The sequence below is a fragment of the Anabrus simplex genome, chromosome 1 (genome assembly GCF_040414725.1).
Source record: "Anabrus simplex isolate iqAnaSimp1 chromosome 1, ASM4041472v1, whole genome shotgun sequence".
Classification (NCBI taxonomy): domain Eukaryota; kingdom Metazoa; phylum Arthropoda; class Insecta; order Orthoptera; family Tettigoniidae; genus Anabrus; species Anabrus simplex.
In genome coordinates, this window is record NC_090265.1 from 362,729,742 (window position 1) to 362,757,175 (window position 27,434).

The following is a 27,434-nucleotide window of genomic DNA, read 5'->3' on the forward strand; positions in this document are numbered from 1 at the left end:
ACAAGAAATGGAGAAATATAATATTGTAATAGCAGCAATTCAGGAAGTCAGATGGAAAGGAAATGGTGTTTTAGAAGTGGTAGATATACAGTGCTGCATAGTGATGGAGCCAGGGGTACAGTAGGTGGCACAGGCTTCCTAGTGGATGACAGATATAAGTCAGCAGTTTTGAATTTTAAACCTGTAAATGAAAGAATATGCACGCTAAGGATGAAGGCCTATTTTTTCAATATCACCTTTGTGTGTGTGTGTGTGTGTGTGTGTGTATGCACCTACAGAAGAGGCTGAGGATGAAGAGAAAGATATGTTCTATGGACAGTTGGAACAAGAAATAGAATGCCTCCCAAGACAAGATGTAAAAATCATACTTGGAGATTTCAACGCTAAAGTGGGTAAAGAAGAAGCCTATAGGAAGACAGTTGGGAAGGAAAGTTTGCATGATGAGTCAAATGATAATGGACAGAGGCTAATTGATTTTGCCATGGGAAACTCGATGGTGGTGAAGAGTACATGGTTTCAAAGAAAGAATATACGGAAAGCCACTTCGTGTTCACCAGATGGTGTCACCTTCAATCAAATAGACCATGTAGTAATCGATAGGAGACATGCATCTGAGGGGAGCTGATTGTGATTCAGACCATTACTTGGTACGGGTAAAATATAGGCAACATATTGCAACTTACAGATCTGCTAAGAAAGGGAAAGCTCCGAGGAGATATATGGTCTCAAAATTGAAAGATAACAAAACTGCGCAGCTATATGGATCCAGGATGGAGAAGATTGGAGGCTAAACAACAAAGTTGGGCAGTGGAAAACATCGAAGGAAAGTGGACTTTATTGAGGGATGCATTGCAGGAAACTGCGTATCAAGTACAAGGAGTGGAAGCAAAGACTGAAAGGCAAGGATGGTTTGATGATGATTCCAGAAGAGCAATTGCGGAGAGAAATGAAGCAAGAAAGAAAATGTTTAGCAGGAAAACAAGAACATATGTAGAAGAATTTAGGAAGAAGAGGAAAGGGGCAGACAGAATTTGTAGGAGAAAGAAGAGAGAGGCAGAGAGGAAATGGATTACAGATTTGGAGGAACAATATGAAATGCAAGAAGTACAGAAGTTCTATGGGAAGGAAACATGATTGGGGGAAGAGACCGGATTCTTGACCGTTGGGTGGAATACTTTAGTGAACTGTTGAATATGGTGGCAGAGACGGTAAGATTGGAAGAAGAGGAAGAAGAGGATGGGCAGCCTTGGCAAGATCCTAGCCTGGATTTAAAACCAGTGCCTCTACCATCTATAGAAGAAGTGAGGACGGCAATTAAGTACTTGAAGAATAATAAGATTCCAGGAAGTGATAACATCTCAGCTGAGATGATTAAATACGGAGGTGAACAGTTAACGCGACTTGTTCACCAACTAATTGTGGAAGTTTTGGAATTGGAACAAATGCCAGAGCACTGGAGCTTAGCAATTATTTGCCCAATTCGAAAGATAAAGCAAATTGTGAAAATTATAGAGGTATATCTGTAGCCTCCGTGGCTCAGACGGCAGCGCGTTGGCCTCTCACCGCTGGATACCGTGGTTCAAATCCCGGTCACTCCATGTGAGATTTGTGCTGGACAAAGCGGGGGGCGGGACAGGTTTTTCTCCGGGTACTCCTGTTTTCCCTGTCATCTTTCATTCCAGCAACACTCTCCATTCTCATTTCATAGCATCTATCACTCATTAATATAAATCACTTTGGGAGTGGCGACCCCATCGTAATAACAGCCTATATATGATTCATTCATTACATCCCTGATCCGGTCAAAGACTGGAAAACAGGTTGTAGGTTTTCATTCATAGAGGTATATCTTTGCTTAGTGTGGTCTGCAAGGTCATAGCCAAAGTTTTGTCTATGAGACTCACTGGTTGAGCAGATTCTAGGAGACTACCAAAGTAGCTTTCTACAGGGTAGATCAACAACAGATCACATCTTTACTGTCAGGCAAGTAATGGAGAAATGCTATGAATATAATGTGGATGTGCATCAGCTGTTTGTGGATTTTTGGCAGGCTTGTGATAGTGTGAAAAGGAGGAAACTGTATCAAACAATGATGGACATGGAGTTCCCAACTAAATTGATAAGACTGGTACAAATGACCCTAACGGGTACTAAATGCATGGTTAAAATAGAAGGAAATCTTACTAAAGAGTTTGAAGTAAACCAAGGTTTGCAGCAAGGGGATGTGTTATCTACCCTGCTCTTCAATGTGGTTTTGGAGCGTGTGATGAGAAAGGTGGAGGTCAGTAATCCAGGCGGTACGCTGTTCAACTGTATAACACAGAATCTGGCGTATGCTGATGATGTTGATATGCTTTCTAGAAGATTGAAAGACCTAGAGGAAGGACTGGATAGATTAGAAAAGGAAGGAGGAGAAATGGGCCTAAGAGTGAATAATGCCAGAACTCATTACCTGTTTGCATCTAGGAGGACCATAGTTAGGGAAGACAAGTGCATAAAATTGAATGGGATTAATTACGAGAGATGTGAAAAGTTTAAGTATTTAGGAGTGCTGGTGACAAAAGATAATGACATGAAAGAAGAAATAAAAGTGAGGATTGCTGCAGACAATAGGGCTTACTTAGCTTTACTGAAAGTGTTTAGATTACGCAGCCTTGGTAGAAGATTAAAGTTGACAGTGTATCGAACAGTATTACGACCAGTGGTAACTTATGGTTCTGAAACATGGACAGTGACCAAAGCAGATGAAGAAGTGTTGAACAGATGGGAGAAAAAAGTACTGAGAAAGATTTTTGGCCCAGTGAAGGAAGGGGAATTTTGGAGAATAAGGAAAACCAAGGAATTGGAAGAACTCTATGGACATCCAAGTATCATAACCGAAATAAAAAGCAACATATTAAGGTGGTTGGGACACGTGGAGAGAATGCCGGATAATAGGGCTATCAAGAAGATCTACAAAGGAAATCCAGGTGGTAGAAGATGGAAAGGAAGACCCCGGAAAAGATGGCTGGATGAGGTGGAGGAGGATTTAAGAAAGATGGGAATAAGAAGATGGAGGAGGCGTGCAGAAGATCGTGAAGATTGGGCTACAATCGTCAGAGAGGCCAAGGCCCTACAAGGGCTGTAGCGCTGAGGAGTAAGTAAGTAAGTAAGTAAGTAAGTAAGTAAGTAAGTATGCTTGAAGAATATATTTGTAACTGCTAATCCCATACCAGCGCAGAAGTCCAGCAAATGCATCCCATTCATATTAGCTTCCATATCTTCCCCATGTTTACCAGTTATCTTTTGTATCCTCCAGTTCTAATTCCAACTCTCACATTGTAGATGTCACTCGAAGCTTCATAAAAATCTTGTCAACTTCATCCTCATCTGCACCCTCACATGGTGAATACACTGAGACAATTCTTGTCCCAGTTCTTCCAATTGTCATATCTACCCACATCATTCGCTTATTTATGTGCCTAACAGAAACTATCATCATCATCATCATCATCATCATCATCTTCATTTCCCGTTTCCAGCTTCCTGGGTTGGGTTGTGAATCAAGGACCTCCATCGCTTCCTGTCTCTCCACCACACTTCTCCTTTTTTGAGTACATCTTCTGGTTTTCCTCCCTCTTCTCTCTGTTCTTTTGCATGGTTACAATTTTAGGCTGATGATGACACCATATACAGGTGTCAAAACCGGTACCTTAAATAAAATATGTTGTGAATAACAATCTTGTACAACACATATTGTATTGAAAAGGTGGAACTTTTACCCAAATTTTAACATTGTGATCTCAGTTCAATATATAACATAATAAATTTTTTAACTTTAAATTCTACTCTCCTCTCATTTTGTTGTAGTCCACAATCCAGCTGCATAGGTTAGTATGGGTTCATAATAGGTTGAATATAATACTTTCTTACATTTCTTTGGGACATCTTGGTTCCACAAAATACCCCTTACACTCTGGTAGGAGCTGTTTGCTTGTTGTATTCTTTTTCAAATTTCCTTGGTAATATTTCCACCTTCTGTGACCACACTTCCCAAGTACTTGAAACTTTTAACCACTTCCAGAATGTTACCATTCAGTTTTATCTTTCCTCTTCCTTCCTTCCTTCCTTCCTTCCTTCCTTCCTTCCTTCCTTCCTTCCTTCCTTCCTTCCTTCCATCAACACTATTGTTTTACTTTTCTCTGTGCTTACTTTCATCCCAAATTTTTCTATCCCTTGATTCCATAAATCTATTTATTTTTGCACTTCCATTTCATCCTCACCCCATATCACTATTTCATCTGCAAACAACATGGCTTTTGTTGCCTGTCTTCCCAATCTCTGTTTAATGTTCTTATGAATTTCATCCATGACTATGATGAATAGTATGGGGAACAGTACACTTCCCTGTCAGAGAACAGTTTCAACTTTAAACCATTTTGTTTTCCCTGTACTAGTCTTCAGACTACTAACACAATTTTTGTACATAGCTTTTATCATTTGCACTTCCACTTCCAGCTTTTATCATTTCCATTTCCACAGAAACTATGTTATGTGCAATTGTATTTTTGATAAACAGTACTACCCCACACTCAGCTCTTTCCTTTTTAACATCCATCAAGTACACTTTATAATCTCCTAACTCTTCCTTGTTATCCCCCCTTACCTGAATATCATTAACTCCGAAGACTTTCAGATGCATCCTCTTTGCTGACTTAGCCAGTTCTACTTTCTTTCTTCCATAAGCTCCATTAATATTGATAACTCCCCATCAAATTCCTTTTTTCATTAGCCAAGATGTTTTCAAGGAGTCCCTCACCTGTCAAATAGATGTGGGACTCCATTACTCCCATAGGTCCGAGGCTTGCTTAAAATGTTCTGAACATGCTCAGTGAGAATTCTGTGAATCAGGATGCTACCCTTACTTACACATAGTCCCAGTGAGGGTATCTCCTCTAACGGGTTAGGGACCACTGGTGGATTGCATAGTCCTAGCCGCCTGAGCACAAGGAGGACCATGACTCAGAATATGTCCGAGATACCCACTCTTATTCCATAGTAACTGGTATCCCGACTCTCAGGACCACTTACTTGTCCACTCAGCTGTTGCCCATGGTTCAAGAACTAGGACGTGACTACAGTAAGCCACACCATGAACCACTATATTATCTGCAAAAAAAAAAAAAAAAAAAAAAAAATCTGTGGAAGTAAGACATCCCTGGGGGGGGGAATTACATTAAAAAATAATTGAAAATGACCAATTTCAGTGTCAAATGCATAGTTTACAGTATCGCTGAGATGCCGTTTAAGTCCAAGTTCAGCTTGGGGGTTCAGAAAGGGCGAAAAAGAAGATGTCCAAAATGATAGAGAGGAGTATTGATTCCATAGTTTTCATGGTCCCTAGGCTGATTTGTGATAGTCCCAGTGACAGTTGGAATCATGTACATGATATCAATAGTGTGACACACATATACTGTTCATATGGTTATAACATACTTTTATTACAAAGTTCAGTACAGAACCATAATGAAGTTTATATCTTTGAATACTTTTATTATTTGTATGAAAGGACCAACTACACCAGGACCCCAGGACAATCTGGGGTGTCACAAGGAAACAGATTAACATGAAACTAAATAATCTCAATTATACATATAACCATATTTCTAAATCTACAAAAGAGTTAATAAACTATCAATCACCACAATAAAGAAATCTACAAAAATTCACTTCAAACAGGTAACATAAATCCTAAAAGTAAACATTCAAAAAAGTACCCAAGCAGAACCGGGCACTACAGCTAGAATGAAGATAAAAATTGGAATTCAAGTGGATAATTTGGGGAAATATTCATTTATAGGTAGAATTATTAAATTGGAATGATTTATTAATGGAAATGTACAATACATTTCCAAGTTCCTCTAAAATACTAGGTAACAATTGATAGGTATTCTGCAACCTGGGTGACAGCCTTAAATGCAGATCAATGATGATTGATTTTTGTTTGATTGATTAGTTCTTGGCAATTGTGTAGTTGATATTGAGTTCTGTCATTATCGAGTGGATTGGGTTTCTGAAGTTTTAAGACAATAATACTACCCAGCACATTATACTGGAGCAAGAGAAAGTTTTAGCACATTGGAAAAGTTCAACTCAACAGAAAGTCCAGGAATTTTAGATGCAGTAGAACTGTTACTGTATCTTCTATGTCTAATGAATAACATTGGTCCCAGTTCACAGCCTCATCTCTTTGAGAAGATAGTTTGATGATCTTGAAGATGTTAGAAATGCTAGTGTACAAGTTTTTGCCTCCAAATACAGGAATTGACATTAGAAAAAGTTATTGAAATGCTGGCAAGGAGATGAGTGAAGTCAAAAATGATGGTATTTCGAAGATATAACTTTCTTTGTTCATTTGTTATATTGTCCAATGATTAGTTATATTTTTTTAAAGTCTCTTCAGTCTACCTAGTGTAATAGACGTGTGTCAGAGGGTACTGGGGGAAATGTGGAAAATGTATGGAAGTTAATAGGAGTTGTGTTTTCTTACTGAAGGAATCGGGTCTCTTGGGAATAACTTAATGAGCACAGAAACTGTCCCATGTAAATGTCCGAAAAAAGTATTTGGTAAGCCATGATGCTTCATAAACATTGACCTAAGAAACCTACCTGTTGATTAAAGATTCAACCAAAAAAAAAAAAAAAAAAAAAAGGCATGGATAACATCACAGATCATGGAAGAATGGTTAACAGCATTAAATGGAAGAAGAAAAAGGCAAAACTGGTATGTTATGCTTTTTTTCTTTTTTCTTTTTAACATGTCACCCCCATATTGAATTTTACAACATACAATTTGGTTAGTTAATTTCAAACACCATAAGTGTTACTCAACCAATGGACCAGGGCATCGTTCAAATTGTTAAAGTGCTTATTATAAACTGTTGATGCAATATTTGCCCGCCAACATGAATTCTACGTCATCCGCCTCTGAACTAGTTAAAACCGCCTTGGTGCTAGATGCGATATTCCGGATAAGCTAAGGTGTAAAGCAGTTGTTAATCAGTGTGATACAGTGGAGCTGTCTGAGTATCAAGGGAAAGCATCTACAATGGCAGAAATGGTAGGAGTCTTGACTTAAATCTGATTGATGATATCAGTCGGCAGATAACGGAGAATCAGTATGAAGAAGAGGTGCATCTTGAGACTGCAAGATCACTATTGAAGAACATCATGACTATTCCTCGTAAGAATCTAGAAATGGAAATAAAAAATGGCCTCATGAAGTTGGAAGAAGCCTTAGAGGCTGGAGCAACATGTAGTATATTGTGGAAGAAATCTACAGAAGAACTGAAGCAGAGATCAACTGCCACAGAGAATAAGGAATTGTCCAGGACATCACCAGTGACAAATGACGTGGAGGAAGACCAAGGAAAGTGGGAAATGGTTCTATCTAAGAAGAAGAGTTAGGATAGGAAGCACAAAGATATTCCAACGAAACGGGCTGGAAACGATCTTGAAGGTACAGCGGTTAGCTAGAGTGGAAAAGACCTTATTCTAAATCAAGCAGTCATTCAGAAGCCGTAATCATCAAGCCAATGAATGGTAAGACTTTCGCTGATGTTTTGAAGGATGTCAGGAACAGAGTGAAGCCGGAAGACATTGGAGCAGGCATCTGATCTGTCCGCAAAACAAAAGCTGGGGCCGTTCTTCTTGAGTTCAATAAAACAAGACAGATTGAAAACAGGGAGATATTCAGTAAATATCTGAGAGATGCCCTCAGACAAGATGGCGATGTAAAAGCTTTAATCCCCTGAATCATACTGGAGATTCACTACCACTGCAGATGTAGAGGAAGCTGTAAGACGAGATTCCGGTAATCCTCACAGAGAGCTGAAAATATCGGTCACAAAACCAAACAGCTTGGGACAGAAACTTGCCATCTTCAAAACTAAAGATGAGGATGCTCAGAAACTACTGGAAGCGGGAAGAATTAACATAGGATGGCTATACTGCAGAGTACGTGCTAGAACCATGTTACCTCGCTTACAATGCCTATCATATGGACACCTGGCAAGAAACTGCACAGGCCCTGACAGAAGTAGGCTCTGTTTTAAGTGTGGAGAAGCTGGTCATAAGGTAGTAGACTGCAAAAAGAATAATCCGTGATGCATGCTTTGGACAGACAAGGGTATCAATGAAGCTAAATGAAATCATGTTCTTGGATCGGGTGCATGCACAATAGTTAGTGAAGCTCTTGAAAAGGCCAAAAATCACAGCAAATGATGCGAATCCTTCAAGCAAACATGCACAGGAGTCAAGCAGCTAACGACCTTCTGACACAGCTGATTTATGAGATGGAAACAGACATCGTTATTATTAGCGAACCATGTCAAGAGAGGGACCATCCAGGGTGGTTTGTGGATAATCTTGGAACAGCTGCAATTTGGATACCAGATCTAGAAAAATTTTCAGTAACAGAGCATGGATGTGAATATGTTTTTGTTTGGGTACAGACTGGGGGAACCACTATTGTAAGCTGTTATTTTATGCCAAATGAATCTGTTTCCAACTTTCAGATGAAACTTCATGGCCTTGAGGATGCATTACGCAGAATGGAAAACAGACTAGTGGTCACTGACGATTTTAATGCTCAAGCGTTGGAATGGGGCATGCCACAAACAGACTCCAGAGGACAATGTATAATGGAAATGGCAGCCAGAACGGGTTTGGTGGTCAACAACATTGGAAATGTGCCAACAATTCGATGGGCAGGATATCAGTGAACAATACCGGATATAATCTTCTCATTGGAGGATATTGCACCTAAGATTACTGAATGGCAAGTGATTGAGAACCATACGGGGAGTGATCACCAATATATCATCTTTCGACTGCTCTAGGAAGCTCCTCAGGTAGGAAACATTTTGCACAGGCCAGCACAGTGAAACATAGCCAGTATCAACAAGGAAAAGTTTCTTGTTGTAATACAGAATGGAATGGAGAACATAACAAAAAAATTGTTTTGGCTGTAGAGGGAAGGAATCAGCTGGTGTAGGTGTTGAACTCACCATGCAGCTAATCCAGCAAGCATGCAATGTCTCAATGTCCCGAAAGAGACCATGAACTAGCAAACGCCCAGCATACTTGTGGATCAAAGAGATTGCTGAACTGAGAAGGAATTGTCTGCGACTTAAGCGCAGGGCTCAGAGGATGAGAGGCAGTCCAAAGAATACCTCACTTAGCGGAGTACAAGTCAGTGAGGAAGGAACTCCACAATGCAATAAGAAAGAATAAAGTTGATAAATGGCAGGCATTGACTAAGGAAGTAGATGATCCATGGCGACTAGATTACAAGATTGTAATGAAGAAACTTGGGACATTTTCAACCCCAAGCATGGATCTGCAAACCATTAAAGAAATTGTGGATACACTATTCCCCAATCATCCAGAGAGGATTGACTGTGATGATGAAAAAGAACTGGATGATATACCCCTCGTAACAGTAGAAGAGCTGAATAGAGCTATTAGCTCTCTTAGAAACAAGAAGACTCCAGGACCAGATGGTATACCTGCTGAAGTGCTAAAGATAATATCAGAACTCTGTCCAGAACTGTTGCTGAATATGTACAATCACTGCCTGCAAGCAGTTATTTTTAGTCCCCAATGGAAAATGGCCTGATTAGCTTTGATCAGCAAAGGAAAACCTGATGGTTATAGACATTTATGTATGTTGAACACAGCTGCAAAAAGCCTGGGGAAACTTCCACAGCCCAGAATTCTCTCAGCAGTTCAGCTAGCAGGGGATTTATCTGTTCACCAGTATGGATTTCGGAGAGGGCACTCGATGATGGATGCAGTGTGGGAGGTGGTGAATACAGCAGAAAGAACACAAACAGGTAATCATCATTTCCATAAATTGACACTTCTTGTGACCCTGAATGTGAAGAACACTTTCAATTCGCCAAGGTGGAATGACATGTTGGAAGCTCTTGAAGAAACTTTCAAGCTACCACAGTATCTTATGCGTATAATGAGAGGTTACTTCAAGGATCACACTCAGCTGTATGATATGGAAGACGGACAAAGGACAAAACGACTGACGGCTGATGCAGTGCCAGATCTTTGGAATATCATGTATGATGGCTTGTTACATTTGGAGATGCCAGAGGATACGAAGCTTGTGGGCTGTGCTGACGATGTGGCTGGCTTGATAGTGGCTCGTGATGTTGAGATGGCTCAAATCAAACTGAACCAGGTGATTCGGCGCATAAAAGAATGGATGATGAGTCACAGGCTAACACTAGCAGAACACAAAATGGAGATAGTTCTTCTGACGAGGAAAAGGATCGAGACTTTGTACCAATGACTGTTGGAGAGTTAGTGATTGAAACTTCTACGAGCACAAAATATCTAGGAGTGACACTTGACTCCAAGCTCACATTCTGGAATAATATTCAGAGAGCAACAGATAAGGCAGTAAAATACATGGCTGCACTTAGTAGACTGATGGGAAATATTAAAGGTCTGAAATCCAGTAAACGACGGCTTCTCATGTTGATGGTTCAGTCAATGCTCCTGTATAGCTCTGAAATCTGGGCTGAATCCTCGAGATTTGCTTGGTATCAGAGAAGGATAGCAGCCGTACAATGAAGAGAAGCTTTATGTATTGCATGTGCATACTGCACGGTTTCTGAACCTGCAATCCTCGCGGTGGCAGCAATAGCCCCAATAGATCTACTTGCATTGAAGTGACAAGAAATCTGTCGTACCCAAGGAGAGCTGGGAAAGAAATGTGCAAAGAAGCATGCCTTCAGTCAACGGATGAGGTGATGGTCACTCAGATGGAAAAGTGACCCTCGCGGTAAATAGACCAAGCGACTGATACCACGCTTAGATATCTGGGTTGAAAGGGTTCATGGTGAAGTCAAATATTACCTCACACAGCTTCTAACAGGACATGGATATTTTTGGAAATTCCTGCATAGAGTGGGCGGAGCGAGTGTTGCAGCATGCATATACTGTGATGACATCAATGATGTACTTCACACCTTCTTTCTGTGCGGCCGTTGGATGATAAAGAGAAGATATGTGGAAACTGAATTGGGAGAACCGACACCAGATAATATTATTTCTGTGATGCTACGAAACCAGGAATCCTGGGATCGAGTGACTGTGTATGTGGAGGATGTCCTTCGTCAGAAGAAGAGGGATTTGGAAGTGTACAAACACCTGTAAAGGAGAAAGAAGAAGTCTAAAAGACTAAGTAAGTACGACATCACCGTGAAGTAATGTGAGAGCAGTTCCGGGGTGATGATACACATCGTGGGTAAAGGGTGTGTGGTTTTTAGTGGGTAAGAATCCCACACACTTATGGAGTGCAGACCCTTCACAACTGTCTTTTGAAGATTTTCCACAGTCCCTCATAAAAGAAAATAAAAGAAAAATATCATTATCATCATCATCATCATCATCATCATCAGTTTTCATTCACGAGATGGTGGGTTCAAAAAACCCTCCTATAAGTGTTGGGCATCGTAGAATACATCTACAGTATTCTCTTCCGGTTGTAAGAGATAACTAAAAGGGAAACCCTACAGTCCAAGAATTTTGTGAAATTAGGAAAACGGTCCAGAGATGTGGTAAATTATAAGGTCTTTTAAAAGAAAAAACAGACTTGCGATGGGAAGTAGAATCTCTTAGGCTTGTTTTACACAAACTGGATTTTAAGTGGAAGAAATATGTGCCTACGTAAATAAGCGTAAAATTTTAGTGGAAAGACTGGATATCAATAGGTGGCATTTTAGATATTTAACATCCATTCAGACCTTGCACAGAGAACAAAATGAGACATTCCACATCTACAAAAGCTGTGGACAACCAGCATCTGAGAATGTCTGATTACATGCTTACTATCTCAAAAAATTTCCTCAGCACTTTCTTGGTTTTTAATATTTTCTAGGGAACTTGAAGGATCTCAACTTCCCTGGCACAGAGTTTGAATATTCTAACATGTCTGGAAGTGCCTCATTAATTAATGTATTTTTCATTTGTATGTGTAGGCTATCTCACTACCCTTACATGTATTAATGTAGACAGATTAGGAGAAAAGTGATAAATGTTTTCATAACAGCCAGCAGTGTCAGGGTAGCTGGCCACACATGCTCCCAGTCTGCATTCCTTCCAGGGCTTTACTCATAGATGGAGGACAGTATCGCTGTCTCCAGATGTGTTAGGTCATCTTCTTTGTGATCATTCCCATGGTAGCCTTTCCTTGGCATTGCTTCTTTCACAATACATTTTGCCTTTTCCACTGCTGACCTGGGGCATAAAGGTATTTTTCTCACCTCATAGCCAGTTCTATGTAGCCTGTTCCAGACTCCCTTCCTGCCTGTGCCCTGGGAGTAATTTGTTAAAGGATTTGAAAACATTTGTATTTTTGAAAATTCATCCATCAACAACTTGTAGTCTGTAGACATGATACAGGCTGTTTTGGGTTTATGCCATGTCAAGAATATAAGGTGAAATTCTTTACCTTTCGAAGAGAACTTTGCTCCGCCTCTTCACAAGAAAATCTTGACTGTTCATGAAGGGGACTTCTCCAATAATGAAGGTTTGAATTTAGTCGTTAGTAATAGGAAGTGATATGTTCATTCATCACCAGATGGCTCGCCATGTGCTGGCACAGTACCAGCATTCCAAGTGGCAGCTGATGGTACCATCAGAGTCAGCATGGAAGATTGGGGGAGAGGGGGGAGGGGAGCATAACAGGTGTACATATGTTATGAAAGTATGACACTAACACAAGCCTGGAATTATCTGTAAAGCAGTCCTAACGTTATATCTGACATTAGAGGATTGAATTAAGAAGCACAAGCCCACATACATGGAATTATAGGTCTAGAAGAATCATTTAATAGTATTGGTTGGACTGAAGGTGATTGGGATCAAATACCAAGAAAGAAGGTTATTCTACAATCTGTACAAAAATCAGTCTGCAATTATAAAAACGAGGGCTATGAAAAAGGAGCAGCAATCCAAAAAGGAGTGAGGCAACCCTGCTCTTTGTCCCCTCTCTTTTCATTGTTTATATACATCAGGTGGTAAAGGAAATCAGAGGAATGTGCAATCCAAGGAGAGGAAATTGAGATTTGCTGACAATATTATTATTTTTTCTGAGTTTGCAGGAGATCTGGAGAAACTGATGAATGGTACAGACACGGTCTTGGAGAAGGAGAACAAGATGAAAATAAATAAATCCAAAACAAAAATAATGAAGTGCAGTCGAATGAAGTTAGGAGAAGCAGGAAATATTAGATTGGGAAATGAAGTCTTAATGGAAGTAGATGAATATTGTTAATTGGATAGAAGAATAATTAATGATGGCAGACATAAGGGGGACATAAAATGCAGACTAGCACATGCAAGGAAGGCCTTTCCTAAGAAAAGAAACTTGCTCACTTGATATTGATATAGGAATTAGAAAGATGCTTTTGAAGACTTTTCGCTGGAGTGTAGCATTGCGTGCAAGTGAAACATAGACAATAACTAGGTGTTGCTGTTGGTGTTGCAGATGAATATTTAAGGTGAGATGGATACATGAAATCATGAATATTAAATCAAATAGGTGAGAGGATATTGATTTGACAACATTTGATTAGAGAAAAACAGACAGAATCAAAAGACACATCTTAAGATGTGCAGAACTTGTTCAGTTGGGTTTTCTTTTTCTATTTGCTTTACGTCGCACTGACACAGATAGGTTTTATGACAACGGTGGGACAGGAAAGGCTTAGGAATGGGAAGAAAGTAGCCATTGCCTTAATTAAGGTACAGCCTCAGCATTTGCCTGGTATATATAATGGCATATGGCCTCCGGAGAGGCCTGGTGCAGGCCTTTATCTAGTAGACGCTTATTAGGTGACCTGCATGTCTGTGAAGATGAGGGCCCTACCTAGGATGATTTCTAATGTTGAATACGCCACACACACCCAGCCCCTGAGCTATTGGAATTAACCAATTAAGGTTAAAATCCCCAACCCAGCCAGGAATTGAACCCAGGATCCTCTGAACCGAAGGCCAGTATGCTGACCATTCAGCCAACGAGTCTAACATTTGCCTGGTGTGAAAATGGGAAACCATGGAAAACTCAGTTAGTTTTTGAGAGAAGTTTTTTATATTGCTAGGGGCTTCATGTTGCACCGACACAGATAGGTCTTATGGCGACGATGGGATAGGAAAGGCCTAGGAGTTGGAAGGAAGCGGCCGTGGCCTTCATTAAGGTACAGCCCCAGCATTTGCCTGGTGTGAAAATGGGAAACCACGGAAAACCATCTTCAGGGCTGCCGATAGTGGGATTCGAACCTACTATCTCCCGGATGCAAGCTCACAGCCGCGCGCCTCTACGCGCACGGCCAACTCGCCCGGTTTTGAGAGAAGTGTAGGCAGTAAGAATTGTAGGAGTAGACCAAGGCATGAATATGATCAACAGATTAGAGTAGATTTGTAGAAATGAAAAGGTTAGCGCAGGATAGGCTGGCATGTAGAGCTACATACTGAATGAATGGAGAGTAGCTATATTAGCCCCAGTGTACTAGGGAAAAGGTGATATACTTAAAGTGGATAATTACAGGCCAGTCAGGTTGACATATGTTGCTTGTAAGCTCTGGGAAATTATTGTTTCTAATTATATTAGACATGTGTGCAAAATTACTAACTGGTTTTATTAAAGGCAGTTGGTGTTTTAGAAAGGTTATTCCAGTGAGGCTGAAATCATAGGATTCCAGCAAGATATAGCAGATATTTTAGATTCAGGAGGTCAAATAGACTGTATCACTATTGACCTATCCAAGACTTTTGATCGGGTAGATCATGGGAGACTGCTGACAAATATGAGGGCTATTGGACTAGACAAAAGAGTGAATAATTGGTTGGCTAAATTTCTAGAATATAGAACTCAGAGAATAACTATAGGTTAAGCATTATCTGATTAAGAGGGGTGTTCTCTGGGGCAGTATTTTTGGTCCTTAAATTTTCATATATACGGTATATCAGTGATATGAGTTTAAAAAAAACTGAAATCATGGTAAGGCTTTTTGCAGATTATGTTATACTGTACAGAAAGAGTAATAAATAAGTTACAGGATTGCAAACAACTGCAAAAAGACTTCAACAATGTTGTGAGATGGACAGTAGACAGTGGTATGATGGTAAATAGGATGAAAAGTCAGATTGTAAGATTCACTAAGAGAAAAACTCCTTTCAGTTTAAATTACTGTGTTGATAGGGTGAAAGTACCTCATGGGGATCACTGTAGGTCAGTGGCATATCCTGGATTCTCCAAGAAGGCATGCAACTAGTAACCATGTTGTAGCATAATGTATTAAGTAAATTCCAATTGTACTCACCCTAATTACATGTAGGTGAACTTGACCCTGCGATTCTTTCTGCAGAATTCCTTGATGATGTCACTGTAGAACTCCTCAGTTACTTCCATCTCAACAAGAAGATCCTTCTCTGTAGTCATCATTCCTAATCTAGAGAGATGACTGACTGTGAGAATTGCGGACAAAAGATTTTATTCGCTTTAGAGCCAAGAAGGAGCATTGTACAGTTGATGATGTAGCAGGAATTGTTGTAACCAATATGCACAATTTATAAATCTCATAAAGACAACAATGGAGACCACTGGTCAATAGGAACTTGTGGAAAAGAGCCACAGTCTTATCTTTGAAGTGTTCAGAAGTGAACATTGCCCTCAATTTGGATTTAAGTTATACTATATTGAAGTATTTTCCATAGACTTCTATCAGTTTGCTGAATTGCTCTTTAGGAAAATTGCCAGAGGAAAATGAAAATTTCTTACAATCACACATTTCAATGAAAGGTAATTCTCCTGATGAACAGAAGCAATATTTTAACTGTGCTAGAATAATATAATGTATTCCCAGGTAAACTCTCCTTTAACTAAAAATGTTTCTTCCTTTCTACTTTTCCTTCAGGGATCAGATTTCCCTTCTGTTCTGTTCCAAGCATTAGCAAATCCACTGTTTCACATTATTGGTACTTTAGTTTCTGAAGAGTTTACTTCTCCAGTGCAAAATGCAATGTCTAGGATCTTAGATTGAATCAGTCAATGAAAATATTTCATTTAAAGCATTCAGAAGAAAACTGAACTGAAATTCCATTAACTTCGCAAGAAGTTCGCTTGCCTTATTGATTGTAATGTTATACCAGTTCTCAGGTTCCTCTAAAATACTTTTGTAAAGCTCTTGGAGAGGCGCACGATATTCTGCGATGGTCTGTACTAAACAGCTAGAATAGTTCCACCTTGTTGGAGCTAGCTTAGGAAACCTTTTCTTGAGGACACTGTCCAGCAGGTGTCCTACAGGGCAATCTTATTGGTGTGTGTATATATATATATATCTATATATATAAAGTAGCTTGTCCTGACTGACTGACTGACTGACTGACTGATTCATCATCGCCGAGCCAAAACTACTGGACATAAAGAAATGAAATTTTGGAGATTTATTCATATTAAGATGCAGGTGCTCGCTAAGAGAGGATTTTTGGATATTCCGTCGCTAAGGGGGTGAAAAGGGGGGTGAAATTTTAAAATGAGTGTGTCTATACCTCAAAACTTTAAAAGTTTACAGATGTGAAAATTGGTATTTAGAATCTTCTTTAAAAATAAGGAAACACGTATTTTTTTGTTTTGAGACAATCCCAATAGGAGGGGCACAAAAGGGTGAAAAAGGGGTTGAATGCCTTTAATCGGGATACCGGTACTTATATCTCAGAAACTGAAGATATTACAGACATGAAAATTGGTACTTTTGATCTCCTTTAAAAATAAAGAAACACGTATTTTTTTGTTTGGGGGAAATCCAATTAATGGGAGGGTGAAAAGGGGGTGAATTTTTAAAATGGGTGCATCTATATCTCAAAACTCTTAAAGTTTACAGATGTAAAAATTGGTACTTAGAATCTTCATTAAAAACAAAGAAACACATATTTTTTTGTTTTCGGAAAATCCCAATAGGAGGGGTGAAAAGGGGTGAAAACGTGGTTGAATGACTTTCATGAGGATACTTATATCTCAGAAACTGAAGATATTACAGACCTGATAATTGGTGTTTAGGATCTCCTTTAAAAATAAAGAAATACATATTTTTTGTTTTTGGAAAATCCAATTAATGGGGGGTGTGAAAAGGGGGTGAATTTTTAAAATGAGTCTATCTATATCTCAAAACTTTTAAAGTTTAAAGATGTAAAAATTGGCATTTAGAAACTCCTTTAAAAATAAAGAAACACGTATTTTTTTGTTTTCGGAAAATCCCAATTCAAAGGGTGGAAAAGGGTGAAAAAGCGGTTGAATGCCTTTAATGAGGCTACTTATATTTCAGAACCTGAAGATATTACAGACCTGAAAATTGGTATTTGGGATTTACTTTAAAAATAAATAAACAGGAATTTTTTTGATTTTGGAAAATCCAAATAATGGAGGGTGAAAAGGGGGGTGAATTTTTAAAATGAGTGTGTCTACATCTTAAAACTTTAAAAGTTTACAGATGTAAAAAAATGGTATTTAGAACTTTAAAAATACAAGAACACGTATTTTTTGCTTTCTTTAAATCCCAATAGGAGGGGTGTAGATGGGTGAATAATGAGATGAATGCCTTTAATGAGGATACATATATCTCAGAAACTGAAAATATTACGGAACTGAAAATTTGTATATGGGAGCTCCTTTAAAAATAAGGAAACACGTATTTTTTTGTTTTTGGAAAATCCAATTAATGGGGGTTAAACAGGAGTGACAAACTGGGGTGAATTTTTTGAAAGACTATATCTACAGAATATCTGAGAAACGTAAAATGTTATAGACGTAAAAAGTGGGTATTTGGAATCTCCTGTAAATGTAAAGAAAGATAGGTGATTTGTTTTCGGAAACTCCACGTAAGGGGAAATAAAAAGGGGTGAAATTTTAAAAAGCGAATTTCTACAGTATATCTCAAAAACATAACATGTTACAGAAGTGAAAAATGGTATTTTTATCTCTATTAAAAATAAAGAAACGTGTATTTTCAGCTTTCGGAAATACCACTTGGGTGGAAGGGGGGGGGGTAAAAGTGACTGAAAATGGTGTTGAATTCTTTTAATTAGGCTATTGATATCTCAAAAATGAAGATATTACAGACGTGAAATCTGCTTTGGAATCTGCTTTAAAAGTAAAGAAACACGTATTCTCGGAAAATCCAATGAAGGGGGGGTGGGGGGGTGAAAGTATTGAAAAATTAATTGAATTAATTGTATGAGAATACATACATCTAATAGAAACTAAAGTTGTTACGGACGTGAAAATTGGTATTTGAATCTCCTTAAACAAAGAAAAACGCGTTTGGGGGGCGGGAGTGAAAAGGAGTTGAATTCCTTTCATGAAGACACATAAATCAAAAACTGAAGAAGTTAGAGTCGTGATAATTACTATTTAGAAGATCCTTTGCTATTAAGGAAACAAGTATATTTTGCCGGAAAATTCACTTACGGGGTGGGGGGAGGGGAGTGTGAAAGGAAGTGAAAATAAAGTGAATTATTTTTATGGGGATACTTATATCTCAAAACTGAATGTAACAGATGTAAACATTGGTGTTTGGAATATCTTTTAAACATAAAGAAACACGTCTTCTATTTTTTTTTTTGGGGGGGGGGGTGTAAATAAACTTAACGGCGGTGGGGTGTAAAAGGAGGTGAGATCAATTGATTTTACTGTTCATAATGTACTTAAGGAGCCTCCGTTGCTCAGGCGGCAGCGCGCCGGCCTCTCACAGCTGGGTTCCGTGGTTCAAATCCCGGTCACTCCATGTGACATTCGTGCTGGACAAAACGGAGGCGGGACAGGTTTTTCTCCGGATACTTCGATTTTCTCTCTCATCATTCATTCCAGCAACACTGTCCAATATTTCATTTCATTTGTCATTCAACGATCATTGCCCCAGAGGTGTGCTTTGGCAGCCGGCACAATTCCTATTGTCGCTGCTAGATGGGGCTTTATTCATTCCATTCCTGACCCTGTCGAATGACTGGAAACAGGCTATATAGTTTCGATGTACTTATTCTGATCATAAACCGATCATTTTTAATCTTTCCTGGGCTGGTTTTCAACAGCCATCTTTTCCTTCGGAGAACGTTCTTAGATTACAGTAGATCCTCCTGGCATGTAAATAAAAATTTAAACACATTTGAAATAAACGATAGGAATGAGATGGACCGTCAAATTGTTCACCTCTATAATAAGGTCAACAATGCACGGAAGTATGGCATTGGTATCGCCAGAAATCCCGCACACTTGCCTACGCGCGATGATGGTGCTGGTCACATTGTAACAATGACACTGGCAGCAGATGTAATTTACCGCCAAGTAGCGATCTTGCAGCTTGCTGTGGGGTTCAGAACATCTTTTAATAATAATAATAATAATAATAATAATAATAATAATAATAATAATAATAATAATAATAATAATAATGTTCTGGACCGTTGTCAAATGTGCGGACCCCCCTGGAAAATGGTCCTGGACGGGTAATGACTAAGAATGCAGTCCGGCCGCGGGTTCAGTACCGCCAAGGCACCTAAGACGACACCACGCCGGATCTCCTGAAGGATTTGATCCATATTAAAAACGCTTATAGGAAAAGATGGCAAAGATTTAGGGACCCAACTGACGGGGTGGAATATCTGGACCTAGCCCGGGAAGTACGAAATCGATTGCTGGAAAGAAGGATTGAAAAATGTGAGGAAACATACCGTAATCTATTAGAAAACGAGTCAGATCGCGAATTTTGGCGGATTCTCGCAGAAAACGAGTCAGATCGCGAATTTCGGCGGATTATATATCTAAAACAATTAGCATTCAATTATAAATTTCAGTATAATACCGTAGCGAAGCACGGGTATCTTGCTAGTATATATATATATATATGATATAAGTAAAAAACTGGAATCATAGGTAAGGCTTTGTGCAGATGATGTTATGCTGTATAGAGATAGAGTAATAAATAAGTTACAGGATTCTGAGTGACTGCAGAAAGACCTCAACAATGTAGTAGCACAGTGTGTTCAGTAAATTCCAATTCTACTCACCCTAATTACACTGTCTGACAAAAAATGTTAAACACCAAGAAGGAGTGGTTGAAAGTGAATGAATCTACATATGCTGAAAGACCATGTGCCTTTATTGAACTGATTATAATATGGGATGAAAGAGACAAGCATGATCATCATCAACTTCTCCATCTGCTCTCTCTTTCTTTTTCTTTCATTCTTTCTTTCTTTCTTTCTTTCATTCTTTGTACAGTGGATTAGATGGCCAGAGTACACTAGCACCGCATGTAGTCAAGAAACAAAACTAGTGCAGTTGTGCGGAACTTTTGAACTTTTGAAAGATTAAATTATTAATACTTAATTTGAAACAACCTAAAACCATATGCCAGGCAGTTTTTGCACTATCGTAATGCATGCAAAAAAAAAAAAAAAATACGCCCCTGCTGTAAGTAGTTAGGTGTTATATAAGGAAAGATCTTCATTAAGCTAATCACATTAATGAGGTTGTAAATAAAGGTTACAGATCTCTCCATATGGTTATGGGAGTATTGAGTGTTTTACAAGTAATGAAATTAATTTAGGGGTTGTAGTAAGGATGTAAAGGAGAGGTTACATAAGGCTCTGGTAAGACCCCAATTAGAGTATGGTTCCAGAGTATAGGATCCATACCAGGATTACTTGATATGAAAACTGGATAAGATCCAAAGGAAAGCAGCAAAATTTGTTCTGGGTGATTTCTGATAAAAGAATAGTTTAAAAAATATATTATGGGCTGGGAAGACTTGGGAGTAAAGAGACAAGCCGCTCAACTAAGTAGGATGTTCTGAACTGTCAGTGGAAAAATGGCATGGAATGACATTAGTAGATGAATAAGGAGCTTTAAAAGGTAGGAAAGATCATAATATTAAAATAAAGTTGAAATTCAAAAGGACAAATAAGGGCAAATATTCATTTATAGGAAGAGGAATTATATAATGGAATAATTTATCAATGGAAATATTTAATAAATTTCCAAGTTCTTTGAAAAAATTTAAGATAAGTCTAGGTAACCAATTGATAGGGAATCTGCCACCTAAGTAACAGTCCTAAGTGCATATCAATAATGATTGATTGATACCGGTAAAAGATAATTCAGTCAAAGATGAAATATTGTTTTGCAAGCCTCTCAAGACTCAGACAACTGACGAGGATACCATATACATATATTTAATTTAGTCAATTTCTATCTCACATAAAATGGACTGTCTTGGAATGAATGAATTTATACCTGTATTGATGCAATCTCAGGAAATACTGTGTATTTATTGCTCTTGTTAAAAGTGTGGTGCCCAAAGTTGGAAATAGCCTTTGTGTCATCCACAGAAAAGCATTAGCAATGAAAAATATGCCACTGAACCTTCTAAGTGTATTTAATTAAGCAGTCAAAATACTGAATTTTATAAAATTAAGACCCCTGAATTCTCATGTTTCCACTGCTCTCTGTGAAGAAATGGGAAGTCAATTTAAGATTTTATTACTTCACACTGAAGTAAGAAGGTTGTCCTGGGGCAAAGTTTAGAGGTTAAACCTTTTACCCTTTAGAATGAATGGGGAAGAATTGTTCTCTCTGACTTTGTATTTGATCTGTCTTCAACACTTTGTGATTTTGAGTGGTTACAACACTCGTCAGGGGGTACTGCATGTAGGGAGCCTATCCTTTTTCCCTGGCCTTCCATACATACTGTAAAGGTTTATGGTAAATAAATAACTAAATAATGAATGAATGAATGAATGAATGAATGAATGAATGAATGAATGAATGAATGAATGAATGAATGTCACTGATATATTTTCAGTCTTGAATGTATTGAATCTGTCTCTGCAAGATTCACGTGTAACTGTGCTTTCGGCTCATGACAAAATTGAATCAACATTAAGAAAAATCCACTTTTGGGAGTCCTGTGTGAGAAAGAAAGTTACTGAATGCTTCCCTACACTGCATGATTTTTTGTCTGAATCAAGAGTTGTTCTCTCTTTGGAGGTTGCATCAGCAATCATAGAACATCTACAAAACCTACAAACTTCATTCCATGAATATGAATATGTTCCTGTTCAAAATGATATGACAGGAACCTGAAGGACACTTTCAGTCTGTCAAAGTTATTTGAATTTTGGGCTAAGTTTAGAAGTGAATATCCAGAATTTGCAAAGTGAGCTGTAGAAAATATTTACCCTTTCCTCTAACAAATCTTACTGAGGCACCATTCTCAAAACTGTCTCACTAAGACCAAGCAAGGAAGTAGACTTAATCCGAAAGCAGACATGTGGATCCAGCTATCCAACATCACACTTGACTTTGGAAAACTCAAGTTTAGAAGACATCCATCTCATGAGCAATCATTTTTAAAATACTGAACTTTAAAAAAAGTTATGTTTTGAATAGTAAACTTTTCAATATTTCTAACATTTACTTCTGTGAATTCTTTAGTTGTCATTTTAAAATTTGAAACGTGTATCAGTACTTCCAGTACAGTTTGAAATAATTATTAATATTGAGTATGTAATAAATTACTTCAGTTATTCTTAATTTATTGCATAAATTTACTATAGGTAGTGACAATAAGAATGCTAATGATCAGACTATTCAAAACCTACATAAATACATCATTGATATTTGGAACACAGAGAAGCTTCCCGAGGAATGGAATACAGCGATAATCCACCCGCTGCATAAGAAAGGTGATCACTCCAATCCAAATAATTATCGGGGGATATCCTTGCTTGATATTACATACAAGATTTTATCCAAGATTATATACACAAGAATCCAAGAACAACTCGACCAAGAACTTGCAGAATACCAGGGAGGATTTCGACCAGGTAGAAGCTGTCCAGATCAAATCATTAGTTTAAAATGGATAATGAAGCACCAAAGAGTTCGAAGTAAGGGTCTAGTCATCACGTTTGTAGATTTAAAAAAAGCATACGACAGTATTCATCGTGAATCATTATTAAAAAGCCTTAAAGAATTTGGCTTACACCAAAAACTTGTTAACCTCATTAGTATGACTTTTAAAAATACGAAGGCAGAAGTTAAATTTAGAGGTGAATTATCAGAATCATTCACTATAAGAACTGGACTTCGACAAGGAGATGGACTTTCACCATTGTTATTTAATTGTGCATTGGAGAAGGTTATGAATGGAACAAGAAATGCCGACCAACTAACAGGATAGGTAGAAATATTAAACTCAACTGCCTAGCTTTTGCGAACGATTTAGTATTACTTGCAAATACAATAGAAGAGGCTAAATTTCAAATTGAACAACTAGTAATTATTAAAGAAATGGGATTACAAATTTCATTTGAGAAAACAGAAATGATGCCAACTTTTAAAGTTGATTTACCAGTTATTTAACTGAACAGTAATAAAGAGATTAAAATTGTTCAGAAATTCAAATATCTTGGGGAAATAATAACATGGAACACAAATGAAAAAGAAGCAATAGAACACAGAACAACTAAATTTAAACAAGCACAAAGACTTACCTGGCCAACGTATTAAAAAAAATCTCTTTCGATAAACGCTAAGCTGAAACATTATAATTCCTTAGTTAAACCAGAGGCAACGTATGCTAGTGAAACTTTATTCAAATTAAATGTAAAATCTACAACAGACAAATTACAGAAAACTGATAGAAGAATTCTTAGAACAATTATTAATAAAAAACACGAAGTTGATGGACAGTGAAGAGTGTTGCCTAACAACACTGTCTATCGTGAATATGAATCAATAATATCTACAATGCGTATAAGAAGAATTTCCTTTTTCTGTCACATATCAAGATTACCAGACACCAGGATATTGAAACAACTATTTGATTACTTTTTGAAAAATAAAACCAATAATGATTGGTTCAAAGAAGTTCAGGATGATTTGGAAGAATTGGGTATAACTCGGCAACAAATCAAAGACAGAAAAGAGAAGAGGAGTTTGAAGAACAAAAGCATAAGTCTCAAACTAAAAACATTTGAATGGAAACAATATACTATATCGGACACACAAAGGGCTTCCAGGTCGGAGAGGATGAAAAAGTTCTGGGAGAAGAAAAAGAAAAAGAAGAAATTAACTCAAATGTATTGATTTAAGTGCTCCAATGTGGGCGTAAAATATGTGAATAATAGATAGTGACAATAGTACTTAGTTGAAGCCAAAAACATTTTAGTTTATTTGTAGAAGGAAAAGGGATGTGACAAGCGCTTAAGGGTTCTGCAATAGATTTTGTACTTTCTGTAGGATTCTGTATGATAAAATAGTTTGAGAACCACTCATATAAGGCTATTAGTACAATGAGGTTGCTGTTCCCAAAACTATTTGGAGTTAGTGACAGTAGTTGATCAAGCCACTTCTAACATAGAGTTTGGACGCCTGTCATAGCTGTCCATAACCTGGGAACAAATGCTGCTTAGTGGGTTCCGGTGTCATCTCCTACACTAAGGGAGTACCCCCCCCCCCCCACCTTAGGTATGGACCCCTTTGGGGGTTAGGTTATTTACCATCATCCAACACTTGGCATTGAAATACTGGCTGCATGGTCTACTCCATACAGTTTAAACTTCTATATAGAAATTAAGAAACTTATTAGTTATCTATGCACAAATAAATTTTAGATCGATATATATACACAGTAGTTAATCTGTTAATTTATATTTATCTATTCTATAATATTTTGATACCAGGTAACATAGTGTAAGGATGATCCATTTGTTTATGGAGTGAATCATGTACTGTATAAGGACTTCTCATGTAAAAATCTTTCAATTCCCCTACAAAATATTCATTTTTAAAATTTTTTTTTAAAATTTTAAAAACAAACTTAATCTGCAGCTACTCTACTACCATAATATTTTTTTTTTCTTTTCACAGTCTCTCTCTCAAACCATGGTGTTGCTCTGTGAATTACTAACTGAAGAACCTGAAGGAGGCTCTGCTATGATCCCCTGTGACACCTTCTGTGATCTGTACACTTTCCTGGCTAGAATGGACTGCGGTCCTCCGAGAATAGAGGCAAAAGTAGGAGCTATTGAAGAAGGTGCAGAGGGTGAAGTAAAAGGAGAAGAGGAAGAAGAAGAAGAAACTCCTGATCAACGTACGGAACATATAGCTTCTATTGTTGAGGAAATTGTTGAACATTCAACAGTTCCACCAACTGAACGAATATCTACTATTGTTGATGAAATGGTGGAACATGCAACAATTCCACGTAATGAACCTGCTGCTTCAATTGTTGAGGAAATGGTCAGACGTGCTACAGTTTCACATGGGGAACCTATAGCTTCTTCCCTTGTTGAGGATATAATTGATACAGTTGAACATTCAGCATTTCCATGCTCTGAACCTGCATTCTCTATTGTTGAAGAAATTGTTGAACGTTCAACAATTCAACAGGATGAACCAGCAGATTTTACTGATGAGGATGTGTTTGAACGTGCAACAATTCCACGTGCAGAACCTGCAGCTTCTATTGTTGAAGAAATAGTTGAACGTGCAACACTTCCAAATGCTGAACCGATATCTTCCATCGTCGAGGAAATTTTTCAACGTTCTACATTAACACGTACTGACACTGTTGCTTCTATAATTGAAAAAATTGTTGAAGCTGTCCCAATTCAAGAAGATCCTGAGGTTTTGGCAAGAATAGCAAGAAGAGAACAAAGAAAATTAAGATTTGCTGCTGAGGTTCAAGGAATTGGTCCTGTTGTGGAGGAAGACCAGATTGAATCAGTTGTATCTTATATGAAATACTGGGCAGATCGACAGGAAGGTATGGTGATGCCACGTAATGTTCGTCATTTCTTGTGTCCTCGACTTGACCCTCCTGGTACTGTACAAGGCTTAGAAGCAGAGAAATAGCTTTTGTCTCTCACATTCATACTACTAACTGTAGTTAATCAGTTGGAATTTTATTCAAGAATCTTTATGAATGATTCAATTGAAACTTAAACAGAAAGCATCCACACTGTATAAGTATTCAGCAAAATCAATTTGCTGTATTATAGAATACATATAATACATATTAAATTTCCTATTGGTAAATCTAGTAGACAAAGTTACATAAAATTACAACTTCATCAAATTTTAAATTCTGAATGTGGTTGTGCTGTACCACATATGCACTTTCGGTGTTATGTACTAAGCATATGATTATTTTATGCAGCTGTAATGGTCAAATAAAAAAATCATGAAATAAATGTAATCTCATGGATTAATTTAGTGGCAAATGTCCAAAAGCTTCCCTTCATTGTTAATACTAATGATAAATAATGAATAATGACTAAGCTTGCTATTTGAAAGTGAACATTCACTTTTAGAGACTGCTAGACGTGGATTAAAAATTAGTAGCATAAAACGTGGCATTTTTGAATTGTCATCAATAAAAGACTAAGAGAAGGGAAACTTTTATTCACTCCTGTTTCATGAAGACGGTATTCCTAGTAACTGCTTTCTCCAAAGTTTTCAGTATCAGTCATTTGCATTGATTCATTCCTAAAATATCATTTTCAAACTATAGTGTATCTTAAAAGTCACTTTCTGTAATTTATGGTCTAAAAATCTAATTCTCTTCTGATTGAACAGTACTCTTGATGGAGGATGTCTCTTTCTGTCATGAAGGTTTTTTCTTTCTCTTTGCCATTTGGCTCTCATTTATGAATCTCTTCTTACATACCTGTCATGGCCTAGAAGTCAATATCGTTGATGTTCAGGCAGAAGTGACTAAGTCCATTTTTTTTACCAATTTGAGTTAAATGTACTGCTGGGGTAAAGAAAACACGTTCTTCACGATGGCGTGGTCATTATTGTAATAGAATGAACCATTTTGAGGGTACAGCTACCCTACCCTCTAATGTGAAGTCCATTTTCGAAGTCTGACATCAAGACAAAAGTGAAAGTGGACTTAATCACTTAATATGTAACACAGTACAAGGCATTGCAAAAAGAACTAGCCCAAAAGGTGCGATAGCCTCACAATAATATAGAGTCATATATCACTGATTTCTTGAAAACTCATTTATCTCCAAGCTATGTTTTTTGGGCTTTGTAACTTCTGCCAGAACGCTGAGAATATATGAACTCTTGCATACAGTAGTGATCAAATTAATTGGTAGGGTTGTCTTTCTTTAATAATTTTCTCAATTGGTTGGTAACAGCGTTACACATTGTTTATTCCAAGATCCTATGTTCTCTATGCATTCTTTGCACTGTTTTTCTGTGGTAATTTATTTTTGTGACAATTGTTTCAGGTTAAAAGTGTATTTATTTTGATGTGTGTCACTTTTGAGGAATTCTGAGGTTCCTTGTGCAAATAGTAACG

At 37.8% G+C, this 27,434-nt stretch overlaps 1 protein-coding gene across 1 annotated transcript in view; it reads left to right on the top strand.

Moving 5' to 3' along the window:
- Positions 1-26,274, top strand: part of LOC136866152 (uncharacterized) — a 63,634-nt gene extending 37,360 nt beyond the window's left edge. Inside the window, exon 4 of the mRNA XM_067142869.2 lies at positions 24,989-26,274. Coding sequence (XP_066998970.2) covers positions 24,989-25,975 — 987 coding nt within the window. The 3' untranslated portion in view covers positions 25,976-26,274. The remainder of the gene's footprint in view (positions 1-24,988) is intronic.
- Positions 26,275-27,434: the final 1,160 nt, after the last annotated feature.